A 12,729-nucleotide genomic window follows, 5' to 3' on the forward strand; every position below is an offset into this window, starting at 1 on the left:
AGGATGCTGTAGAATACATTTGGTATTATCTACTGGGTGCATTGAAAAGTACACAAGGAGTGTAATATCCTATGGAAATATTTACTGAAAGTTCAAAGGAAAAGGCTCGCTATGATCTTTTTAGGAGAAAAATGGACTTCAATTCCTGCAAACAATTGAAAAAAGGAAAAATAGAAAATTTCAAATTTCAAGGAAAAATAGTAAAATTAATTCATACCTTGGGTACCTCCATGACAGTACCCTTCTTGTTCCAGCCAACAGGCTTTTGTGGTAAGACCTGAAATAGTCTGGAGTGAGCTATGGCAATTTTGTGATATAAATACTACAATCCATAACACAAAAACTTTTTTCCTTTTAAAGTAACAGCATGCTATAGTTCAGTAAGTTGAAATGAATATGAAAAATATAGTTTCATTCAGAAATCTAACTGCTAGATAGGCAAAACAAACATTGCATAAAATGTTTAATTAGGGTCATTGGCTTAGAATCACCTAACAAGAGTAATGGCTCTCAATGTAACACCAATTCAACGATAACTGATCTCACCCTAGATAAGTCAATTAATCAAGTTAACAATCACAGGTACGGTACCAAGCAAAACCCATGCCCAAGGCCACACAACTCTTCAGGATCCAAAGCCAAACCACACACACACAAAGTTTAAGGCATCTTAGTATATATAATGCCTAAACTTTGAAAAAAGTAATAAAAAAGTATATACCTTGGGTACTTCTGTACCTTGGTTGTTCCAACAACCAGGATTTTGTGGCAGGGGCTGAAACATATCAGAAATGAGTCAAGGTAAACCTTAAAAGAAAGTGTATTACTCCTTTGAAAAAGGGTTACTTTACTCAACTTTTCTTTTGATTAAATTTAACCAATAATTGGCCCATTGTAGTTTACAGAAGGTCCTTGGGTACTGCACAGTTCATGATAACAAAAATATAATTTTGAAAACTGATAATCCCATATTTGGAAGGTTATTGTGGTCCCCAAGGCCACTTTTTGACTCAAGTTAAGTGGGATATAATCTACTATTATTAGAAAATTTTGGCTTTTGGTGGTAAGAAAAAAATGGCAAGGTGGTGTTGCCATCTGTGACTGATTCTAGAGGGCCTGAACCTTTAAGGTCTCCCTTATATACACCAAGTTCATGCTTGAGCATTGATGCACTGAACCTAGAACAGGAAAGACTATAATTTCTTGGTAAACCCCGTCGCACTGGAATTCTTCTAGCTTACATGGGAGATCCTTAGGGACCAAATCCTGCCTTCACAAAAATGGAGTTTTCCCTTTTCAAAGACCATTTTAATCTGGCAGAACACCTTTCCTATCAACAGAGACTTCCAGATTTAGCTATTATATAAAGAATTTTCATGGTTGTGGGATGGTTTGCCCAATGTATTTTCAAAGAAAGATATAAAATTCATGAAATGCTTCAACCTTGAGGAATATTTCTGAAATTTCATACCTTAGGTGTTTCCAAGGTAGTATCCTCAACGTTGTAAACAATAGGCGTGAGTACTGGGCTCTGAAACATGTCAAAAGTGTTTCAAGAGTAAATATTTTCTTTAACCAAATTGATGTACAAACAGTAATTTATCTACTTAAATTCAAAATTAAGCAACTGAATAAATAAATACAAAAATTAAGTTTTATTAAATTCATAATCTGCGGCCAAACTTTTTCCCCAAGAATATGTCGTTATCTGTTCCTACTGTCTTGTTTAAGACCACAAAAATATCAAGAGTTAAGGCAAAATTTCTTTCATATAGTGCATTCTTTACATAAAAAGTAATTTCAAACAAAGAAATATTATCTATAACATGAAAGTCTTAGAAGTTGTCAAGATAAGATATTCTCAAATTTTATACTTTGGGTGTTTCCAAGGTAGAATCATTAATGTTGAAAAAAAAAGCTTCAGTGTTTAGCCCTGAAAAATGTCATCGGTAATTAAACACAGATAATCATGGAAAAGTAACATAGACCTATAAAATAAAATGTCATGATTAACTATAAATTATCCCCACATTATAATAGAGCAAACCAACAAGGGATAAACACGTGTTCAGTTAAAATACAGCAGAAAACACAATTTGAAGCAGTATTATCTATGTTAATAATACAAGTTTTCCAAATTGAATATATATATTTTTTTAAACTGTTCATCTTGGGCCAAGATCACTAAAATTTTCAAAGTCTCAAGTAAAGATCATTAAAAAGTTTATAACTTACACAATTTCCCACATTATCCTTTTAGTTTCAACCAAATAGTTTGCATGGCAGGTACTAAAATAACTGACAAACCCATTCCCTTGATTAAGAGGTAACCATTAGAAAAAGTTAAGATTGAATAAGTGGAGAGCTAAAACAAGAATAAAAATTGAAATGGATGAAAAAAAAATTATACTACCCATGAGATGGTGGGGTCAAAGGGACCTTTGCTATCATCTACTGGGTGCCTTGGAAGGTATAAAGTGAGTGTACAGTAATCCCCTACCGAACCATCTTCTGGGAGTACAGTACAATGGAAAACACCAGTTAGGATTACTTTTAGAATAGGAATGCATTTCAGTATCTATAAAGAATTCAAATAACAAAGTACTTGAAATATCTCCCTTTTATACGAAAGATCGTGAAAAAATTCATACCTCGGGTGTTTCCAAGACAGTACCCTTGTTGTTCCAGTTAACAGGCTTTTGTGGTAAAACCTGAAATAAGTTTGAAGTGAGCTATGGCAAATTTCTAAATAAAATGCTATGATCCAAACTCTAGTCTAGAACATCATTTCTTTTAAAGTAAGGGTATGCAACATTTCAGGAAGTTGAACATGAAAAAGAGAATTTCATTCAGAGATCTAACTGCAATATAACCAAACCGAACATTGCATAAGCATTTTCACTGGGTATTTTGGCTTAAAATCACCTAACAAGAGTAAAGGCCCTCGATGCAACAGTAATGCCACTATGATTTCACACCCTTCCAGATAATTAAGTATATCATGATAAAAAAAAATATCAATTGGGTAACAAGCAAAAGTCATACCCAAGGCCATACAACTCTTCAGGATTCAAAGCCAAACTGCACAAAGTTGATGCATCTTAGTATATATAACACCTCAACCTTGAGAAAAAGATCATCAAAAGTATATACCTCAGGTGTTTCTGAGATGGTGCTTTGGCTGCTCCGACTACTTGGCTTTTGTGGCAAGTGCTGCAACATATCAGAAGTGAGTCAAGGTAACTCATTACAGGGCGTCTATTGTTCTTATAAAAAAAAGGTTCCTTTATTTGACTTTCCTTTTGATTAAATTTAATAGAAAATGTATCATGGCTACTTCTAAATGAAAGGAAAATTACTAGTTATTTTCTGTTAATGTAATAGGCAAGAAGTAATTTATAAAATAATTTGGTTCTAAGAATCTATATTCTCATCCAATAGTTTAATTATTTAAGATAAAGTAATTTCTGGCTGTTCTATCATTAAGGAGTGAGACTCTCGACCTACGGATTGTAATTTTGAAAATTCCAATTACAGAAATTTTGGCTAGAGAACACCTACATTTCATGTTTCAACTACAAGAAATTTTTGGCTAGGAGAACATCTACATTTCATGTTTAAACTACTTGAGTTAATGAAAAAAATTAGTTTTATTGCTATAAAGTACTTTTTGTATACTTGCAAATTTCTGCCCAGCCCATTAGTAAACACTTTCTGACCTGAGTACCTATACATTTACTTTTTCTTGAAAATATTCCAGGGAAAACTACAGAAATTATTTTAGTATCCCATTTAGAGTAATTCACCTTAAGATTTCCTGATGACTGGGTTATCAGTGTTCTTACACAGTATTGGATTTCATGTGGTAGTTACTGCATGTATTTTCTTATTTCTCTTTGCTCTTTTATACAGTACTTACAATATTTACAATTTTCACATTAAGAAAGTGACCAACAATAACTAAAGGGGGTAAGAGCATAAAATTTCCTCAAAAATAAAATACACAGACATCTTGCTCATGTGAGCATTGGGTACATGCAATGTAATGCAATGTAAATTAGCCTAGCAACAAAAAAGTACTGTATATAGAACTTGAAGTAACCCTAAAGAATACTTGTTTTAATAGGATCAAGTCGCACTCCTTGAGATAAAACATTTTAAGAAATATTTATTGCCTAAAACCTTTTGTGGGGTTAAGAACTGTGGACCCCAGTTTCCCATTCATGTCAGAACAGGAAATTTAATACACCAGGAAATACTAAAGACATATTGTCTTCCTTACTTTAAAGCCTGTGTATCAATGTGTATTCACAAATTATTTTTGTATAAGAGAGACCCACAGGTTCACGTTCTCTAGAACCTGTCAGAGAACCTCCCATGCTAAAGTGACACTTTTACCATCCTAAACTTATCCAAGTAGGTGGGATATAACTAAATGCTTTTATTTTTGGAAAAAGATGGCTTGGTGTGGTAAGAAAAAATTTGACAGGTGGTACTGGCATTGCCAGCGATTAGTAGGTGTTGTCTCCTAGTAGACAAACTTAGCTCAAGAGGTGCTGTAACAGGTTCTAGAGCACAAAAACCCTTTGAGACTCCCTTACACACATCAAATGTGTGCTTGCACTTTGATATACTGGATCCAGAGCAGAGAGGACCTTATTATTTTTTTGCTGTATCCTGTAGAACTAGAATGCCTATTCTAGTCTAAAATGGATAAGTTTTAGGGGATTGCACAGTAGGCGTCCTCCGGAAAATAGGTTTTTTTCACTTTTAAAAACCCCTTTTGATTAGGCAGAACACCTCTCCTATTAACAAAATGAAGGAAGACTGAATAAGAATTGACAATAAACTTTGGTATGAGGATTTTTTTTAGTTGTAGTCAGCTTTGCATATGATGTACCCACAAGAGTATAAATCTTCAAAAGTTTAGTATATGAAATGCTTCTACCTTTAGGAATGTCTCTGAAATTTCATACCTTGGGCGTTTCCAAGACAGTATCCTCAATGTTGTAAACAATAGGCGTGGGTAGTGGGCTCTGAAACATGTCAAAAGTGCTTCAACACAGTAAATATTTTCTAATTCGAGAAAGAAGTACAAAATAACAGTAATTAATCTACTAGAATGACTTGAATTCCATCTTAATAAACTAAAGAAATAAAAAAAATTAGAAAACTGCTGAAGATTCATTTATCTACCTCCAAAATCTAGATCAGATATATAATCAGCTCTTTTCGCAGGTTCTATCTATGCGTATTTGGTCATCCGCAATACAGAGAATCGTATAACCTATTAAATAAAAATATCACACAGTCGTAGTTTTGCACGCAGCATCCTTTACGCAATTTCCCTCTTAACGCAGCATAATACCCCATCTCACGCTCACTCAGTCTCAGTCTTGCATCGTCTCTCCTCACGTGTACATTTCCTGCTTCAGTTCTTTTTGTGCAGAATTACATTTAGGTATAAAAAGGTGTCGTAAAAAAACCTGTCCCTACCCAGTGTGTTTATAGTGATTTTAGAAAGAATTTAATACCTGTACGCACATTATACTACCCCACACGCAAACCAGTCAATGGCTCAAAGAGTTGTATCCTGCTTCCGACTTACTGCATAGAATTTCATACGAAAACGGATAGTGGTGTACTGATACTTTTTCTTTTAATCTCTATTTTCTTAGTGTATTCACTATGTAATTCTTTAATGTTACTGTCATATCAACTATCGTAGAGTTCTGTTTACAAAATACCATATTTTACAATACAATAGTAATGTATATATAGGCTATGTGTACGGTGAGTCTGAATGATAAAAGTAGACCTTCTGAAAACTGCAAACAATTACGAGTGTTACCTTAGCTAATTAAGATGTACTGCAGTGATAGAACAGTAATATACATATATTTCAATAATATACTCTACAGTATCAGCGAGTGTTATATAAGATATGAACAGCAGTATATTGTTGTCACTAGTGTATGCGTACTGTAGTCTTACATACACGAGTGTGCATGTACTGTACACTTATTAAAATATGTTCTTACTGTAATACAATAATTATTTGTGATATAAACCAATTAAAAACAATATCAAGTAATACAGTGGGTTACTTAAGAGTATTATTTAACCACGCAAAGGCAATTGACAGCGAGTTGTTAGGTTAGAGGTTAACCCACCCTAGGGCAGAAAGTATTCGCGGAGTCTCGCTTTTCATCCCTATCTCTGTTACCTAATCCCCGCGAATAAGGAGGGCTGAATGTATACATCTGTTCTTTGCACAAGTAACTTCAAAGATTATGATGTCTAAACAAAAAGTTCACTTCAAAGAAAAATCAACAATCTTTAAACTTAAAACTCAAGATAAGACCACCTCAGATTCCATACATTGGGTTATTTCCAAGGTTGAATCCTTCATGTTGAAAACATCAGACTTCAGTGTTAAGCTTTAGTAAATATCAAGTAACTGAAGAGTGAAAATCATCGATAATGAAAATGAACGTAAAAACTCCACCCCATCAAAAAATTTGTTGCGTAGAACAAGAATTACCTTCACAATATATGAAACAGAACATAAAAAATACTAAAGTGCTTAGTTCAAATGTTTGTCTAGAAATCATTTGAAAATCGATAAAAAAAATCTGATGCAGTATTACTTATGAGTTCAAATAGCTTCTATCTACAAAAAATTACTTTCTGACCTAGTTACAGTACAGTATCATAATACTAAATTTGATTATAAAAATTCTGTTTTCAACCATTCAAGTTTCCAAAATTGATATAACCAAAGATTAAAAAAAAATAGCTCAAGAATGAGGCAGGTTTATTAAAATTTCAAAGCCTTCAGCAGACTAATAAAAAGTTCACAACTTTACCAATTCTACAGCAATTCCTGTTTCAACCAAATAGCTTGCATGATTAAGAGGTGAACATAAGAACAGAGTAGGGTTGCAAACTGGGGAGCAAAGCAGGAAATTACCAATGGAAAAAAAAAGGATTGCACATGAGATGGTGAGGACAAAGAGACACTGCAAGGAACCTTTCAAAATTTCAAATCCTCTAATGAGTGCCATAAAAAGTACAAAGTGAGCGTAATGCCATACCAAAACATTTACTGGGAGTACAAAGGAAAATGCGTTAGGATTACTTTGGGAGAGGAATGCATTTCAATATCTATAAAGAATTGGAATAACACAAAATAGTAACTATGATTTTCCATTTTATTGGAAATGTCAAGAAAGAATTCATACCTCAGGAGCTTCCAAAACAGTACCCTTGTTATTCCAGCTAACAAGCTTTTTTGGCAAGACCTGAAATAGTCTAAAGTGAGCCATGGCTGGAAAATTGTAATTGAAATGCTATAATCCAAACTCTAAAACATCATTTCTTTGAACGTAAGGGCATGCAACATTTCAGAACAAATAACACCTCAACCTTGAGAAAAACGTCATCAAAAAGTATATACCTCAGGTGTTTCTGAGATGGTGCCTTGGCTGCTCCGACTACTTGGCTTTTGTGGCAAGTGCTGCAACATATCAGAAGTGAGTCAAGGTAACTCATCACAGGAAGTGTATTGTTCTTATAAAAAAAGGTTCATTTATTCGACTTTCTTTTTTATTAAATCTAATAGAAAATGTATTGAGGCTACTTCTATCTAATTGAAAGGAAAATTACTAATTATCTTCTGTTACTGTAATAGGTGAGAACTAATTTACAAAATAATTTGGTTCTAGGTATTGAACCTTATCTACAATCTATATTCTCATCCAATAGTTTAATTACTGTAATTAAGATAATCATTTCTGACTTCCGTCATTGAGTGAGACTCTCGAACTACGGCTTGTAATTTTGAAAAATCAAATTACAGTATAGCATTTTTTGTTAGAACATCTATAATGAATGTTTCAATTAGTTTTATTAATGAAAAATATTGCTTTATTGGTAAAATGTACTTTTCGTATATTGTCGCAAGCCCATCCCGTCCCCTACGCATCAATTTCTGACCTTGGTACCTATACATTTACTTTTTCTTAAATAATTCCAGAGAAACCTAATTATTTTAGCATCCATTTACAGTCATTCACCCTCTTCTATGATTTCCTGAGGATTGGGTTATCAGCGTTCTTATACAGTATTGTATTTCACATGGTAGTTCCTGCAAGTATGTTTCATTACTGTATTTCTCTTTTTGCGTACATATACAGTATTTAGAATTTTCAAGTTACCAAAAAGTGTCAGACAATAACTAAATAGGCAAATAGCATAAAATTTGCACAGAAAAATATGCAGACATTAATATATCATACTAGCAATGTCTTACTCATGTGTGAGCATTATGTACATGTAGTGTATACTGTATTAGGTGTTTTATGCGTATTAGAGGGAAGGGCTCTCCACTGGTTATTACGTACAGTAACACTGAAATATATTTATTTTCGTATGTTCTACAGTGACGAGGAAAATTACTGATAAAAGATCATACTACAGTATTACATACTTAACTGTATTCAACCTATCTTTATAGGAAAAAAAAAAATTTGCCCTTTTCGGAAAGAAATTTATCTTTTTCGCTATGGACCAATTATTATCATCCAAACATGAAAATATGCGGAATTTCATAGCCTAAAATTCAGGAAATCACTTAAAAAAAAAAAAAAAAACAATAAAAATAGTCCCCTTTAAAAGTGACCTATACTGTACATTGATAAAATAATACATATAAAAATTATTATGAAAATCCCCCCCTACTTTTGTATATAAAATTCTTTCATATGCTTTTCATTATAAAAGAAATCGGCCGAGAAACAAAAAAGTATATAGATTTAGATCCCCTCAGAATACCTTGTTTTAATAGGGTCAAGTCGCACTCAAGATGAAAAATTTTAAGAAATTCTTTTATGCCTAAAACCTTTTGGTAGGGCTAAGAACTGTGGTCCCCAGAGTTTCACATTCATGTCAGAACAGGAAATTTAATACACCAGGAAATACTAAAGACATTGTCTCCTCGCCCTAAAACCTGTGTATCAATGTGTAAGCACCGATACTTTTTGTATAAGAGAGACTCACAGGTTTGCGTTCTCTAGAACCTGTCACAGAACCTCCCATGCTAAACTGACCCTTTTACCTTCCTAAACTTATCCAAGTAGGTAGGATATAACCAAGTGCTTCTATTTTTGGAAAAAGAAGGCTTGGTGTGGTAAGAAAAAATTTGACTTGGTGTGGTAAGAAAAAATTTGACAGGTGGTACTGGCATTGCCAGCGATTAGTAGGTGTTATCTCCTAGTAGACAAACTTAGCTCAAGAGGTGCTGTAACAGGTTCTAGAGCACAAAAACCCTTTGGGACTCCCTTACACACATCAAATGTGTGCTTGCACTTTGATATACTGGATCCAGAGCAGAGAGGACCTTATTATTTTTTTGCTGTATCCTGTAGAACTAGAATGCCTATTCTAGTCTAAAATGGATAAGTTTTAGGGGATTGCACAGTAGGCGTCCTCCGTAAAATAGGTTTTTCACTTTTCAAAACCCCTTTTGATTAGGTAGAATACCTCTCCTCTTAACAAAATAAAGGAAGACTGAATAAGAATTGACAATAAACTTCGGTATGAGGATTTTTTTTTAGTTGTAGTCAGCTTTGCATATGAAGTACCCACAAGAGTATAAATCTTGATAAGTTTAGTATATGAAATGCTTCTACCTTGAGGAATGTCTAAAATATCATACCTTGGGCGTTTCCAAGACAGTATCCTCAATGTTGTAAACAATAGGCGTGGGTAGTGGGCTCTGAAACATGTCAAAAGTGCTTCAAGACAGTAAATATTTTCTATTACAAGTACAAAAAAACAGTAATTAATCTACGTGAATGACTTGAATTCCACCCTAATAAACTGAAGAAATAAAAAAATGAGAAAACTGAAGATTCATTTATCTGCCTCCAAATTCTACATCAAAGACATAGTCAACCCTTGTTTTCCGCAGGTTCTATCTACACGTATTTGGTCATCTGCAATACAAAGAATCGTATAGCCTATTAAATAAAAATATCGAGGTCGCAGTTTCAAGATAAACATTCTCACGGCTCAACAATTTCAAACCAACCTCGCAGTTTTGGACCCCGCATCCTTTGCGCAATTTCCCTCTCAACCCAGCACAACACTCCATCTCACGTTCACTCAGCCTCAGTCTTGCATCGTCTCTCCTCGCGTGTACATTTTCTGCTTCAGTTCTTTTTGTGCAGAATTACATTTAGGTATAAAAAGGTAGAGTAAAAAAAACCTGTCCCTACCCAGTGTGTTTATAGTGATTTTAGAAAGAATTTAATACCTGTACGCACATTATACTACCCCACACGCAAAACAGTCAATGGCTCAAAGAGTTGTATCCTGCTTCAGACTTACTGCATAGAATTTCATATGAAAACGGTTAGTGGCGTAACGATACTTTTTCTTTTAATTTCTATTTTCTTAGTGTATTCACTATGTAACTCTTTAATGTTACTGTTATATTAACTACTGTATAGTTCTGTTTACAAAATACCATATTTTACAATAGTAATGTAGATATAGGCTATGTGTACGGTGAGTCTGAATGATACAAGTAGACCTGCTGAAAACTGCAAACAATTAGGAGTGTTACCTTAGCTAATTAAGAAGTACTGCAGTGATAGTACAGTACTATACATATATTTCAATAATATACACTACAGTATCAGCGAGTGTTATATAAGATATGAATAACAGTGTATTATTGTCACTAGTGTATGCGTACTGTAGTCTTACATACGACAAGTGTGCATGTACTGTACACTTACTAAAATATGTTCATACTGTAATACAATAATTATGTTGTGATATACCCCAATTAAAAACAATATCAAGTAATACAGTGGGTTACTTAAAAGTATTATTTAACCACGCAAAGGCAACTGACAGCAAGTTATTAGGTTACAAGTTAACCCACCCTAGGGCAGCAGGTATTCGCGGAGTCTCGCTTTTCATCCCTATCTCTGTTACCTAACCCCGCAAATAAGGAGGGCTGAATGTATACATCTGTTCTTTGCACAAGTAACTTCAGAGATAAATGATGTCTAAAGAAAAAGTTCACTTCAAAGAAAAATCAACAATTTTTAAACTTAAAAGTCAAGATAAGACCACCTCGGATTCCATACATTGGGTTATTTCCAAGGTTGAATCCTTCATGTTGAAAACATCAGACTTCAGTGTTAAGCTTCGGTAAATATCAAGAAACTCAAGAGTGAAAATCATGGATAATGAACACGAACGTAAAAACTCTCCCCCAACAAAATATTTGTTAAGAACAATAATTACCTTCACATCATATGAAACAACATAAAAAATACAAGTGTTTAGTTCAAATATTTGTATAGCAATCATTTAAAAACCGATAAAAAAATCTGATGCAGTATTACTTACGAGTTCAAATTGCTTCTATCAACAAAAAATTACTTTCTGACCTAGTTACCGTACAGTATCATAATACTAAACTTTATCATAAAAATTCTGTTTTCAACCATTCAAGTTCCCAAAATTTATATAACCAAAGATTTAAAAAAAAAAATAGCTCAAGAATGAGGCAGGTTTATTAAAATTTCAAAGCCTTCAGCAGACTAATAAAAAGTTGACAACTTTACCAATTCTACAGCAATTCCTGTTTCAACCAAATAGCTTGCATGATGTGTACTACAATAACTGACAAGACACTTTCTTTGATTAAGAGGTGAACATTGGAACAGGGTAGGGGTTATAAACTGGGGAGCAAAGCAGGAAATTACCAATGGACAAAAAAGGATTGTACATGAGATGGTGAGGACAAAGAGACACTGCAAGGAACCTTTCAAAATTTCAAATCCTCTAATGAGTGCCATAAAAAGTACAAAGTGAGCGTAATGCCATACCAAAACATTTACTGGGAGTACAAAGGAAAATGCGTTAGGATTACTTTTGGGAGAGGAATGCATTTCAATATCTATAAAGAATTGGAATAACACAAAATAGTAACTATGATTTTCCATTTTATTGGAAATGTCAAGAAAGAATTCATACCTCAGGAGCTTCCAAAACAGTACCCTTGTTATTCCAGCTAACAAGCTTTTTTGGCAAGACCTGAAATAGTCTAAAGTGAGCCATGGCTGGAAAATTGTAATTGAAATGCTATAATCCAAACTCTAAAACATCATTTCTTTGAACGTAAGGGCATGCAACATTTCAGAACAAATAACACCTCAACCTTGAGAAAAACGTCATCAAAAAGTATATACCTCAGGTGTTTCTGAGATGGTGCCTTGGCTGCTCCGACTACTTGGCTTTTGTGGCAAGTGCTGCAACATATCAGAAGTGAGTCAAGGTAACTCATCACAGGAAGTGTATTGTTCTTATAAAAAAAGGTTCATTTATTCGACTTTCTTTTTTATTAAATCTAATAGAAAATGTATTGAGGCTACTTCTATCTAATTGAAAGGAAAATTACTAATTATCTTCTGTTACTGTAATAGGTGAGAACTAATTTACAAAATAATTTGGTTCTAGGTATTGAACCTTATCTACAATCTATATTCTCATCCAATAGTTTAATTACTGTAATTAAGATAATCATTTCTGACTTCCGTCATTGAGTGAGACTCTCGAACTACGGCTTGTAATTTTGAAAAATCAAATTACAGTATAGCATTTTTTGTTAGAACATCTATAATGAATGTTTCAACTAGTTTTATTAAT

At 33.6% G+C, this 12,729-nt stretch overlaps 1 protein-coding gene across 50 annotated transcripts in view; it reads right to left on the minus strand.

The window, feature by feature from the left end:
* The window catches only part of LOC137647080 (calponin homology domain-containing protein DDB_G0272472-like), a 216,226-nt gene that overhangs the window by 82,545 nt on the left and 120,952 nt on the right, over positions 1 to 12,729 (minus strand). For 31 of the 50 annotated variants that reach the window (XM_068380251.1, XM_068380280.1, XM_068380266.1 and 28 more), the window contains 11 exons: positions 12,273 to 12,332; positions 12,058 to 12,117; positions 9,719 to 9,778; positions 7,460 to 7,519; positions 7,245 to 7,304; positions 4,977 to 5,036; positions 3,154 to 3,213; positions 2,652 to 2,711; positions 1,472 to 1,531; positions 722 to 775; positions 218 to 277 (listed from right to left, as the gene is read on the minus strand). In XM_068380251.1, the coding sequence (XP_068236352.1) occupies positions 218 to 277; positions 722 to 775; positions 1,472 to 1,531; positions 2,652 to 2,711; positions 3,154 to 3,213; positions 4,977 to 5,036; positions 7,245 to 7,304; positions 7,460 to 7,519; positions 9,719 to 9,778; positions 12,058 to 12,117; positions 12,273 to 12,332 (654 nt within the window). The remainder of the gene's footprint in view (positions 1 to 217; positions 278 to 721; positions 776 to 1,471; positions 1,532 to 2,651; positions 2,712 to 3,153; positions 3,214 to 4,976; positions 5,037 to 7,244; positions 7,305 to 7,459; positions 7,520 to 9,718; positions 9,779 to 12,057; positions 12,118 to 12,272; positions 12,333 to 12,729) is intronic. The other 19 variants (XM_068380268.1, XM_068380250.1, XM_068380278.1 and 16 more) reach the window with 15 other exon arrangements.

The sequence above is a fragment of the Palaemon carinicauda genome, chromosome 9, assembly GCF_036898095.1.
Source record: "Palaemon carinicauda isolate YSFRI2023 chromosome 9, ASM3689809v2, whole genome shotgun sequence".
NCBI classification, from domain to species: domain Eukaryota; kingdom Metazoa; phylum Arthropoda; class Malacostraca; order Decapoda; family Palaemonidae; genus Palaemon; species Palaemon carinicauda.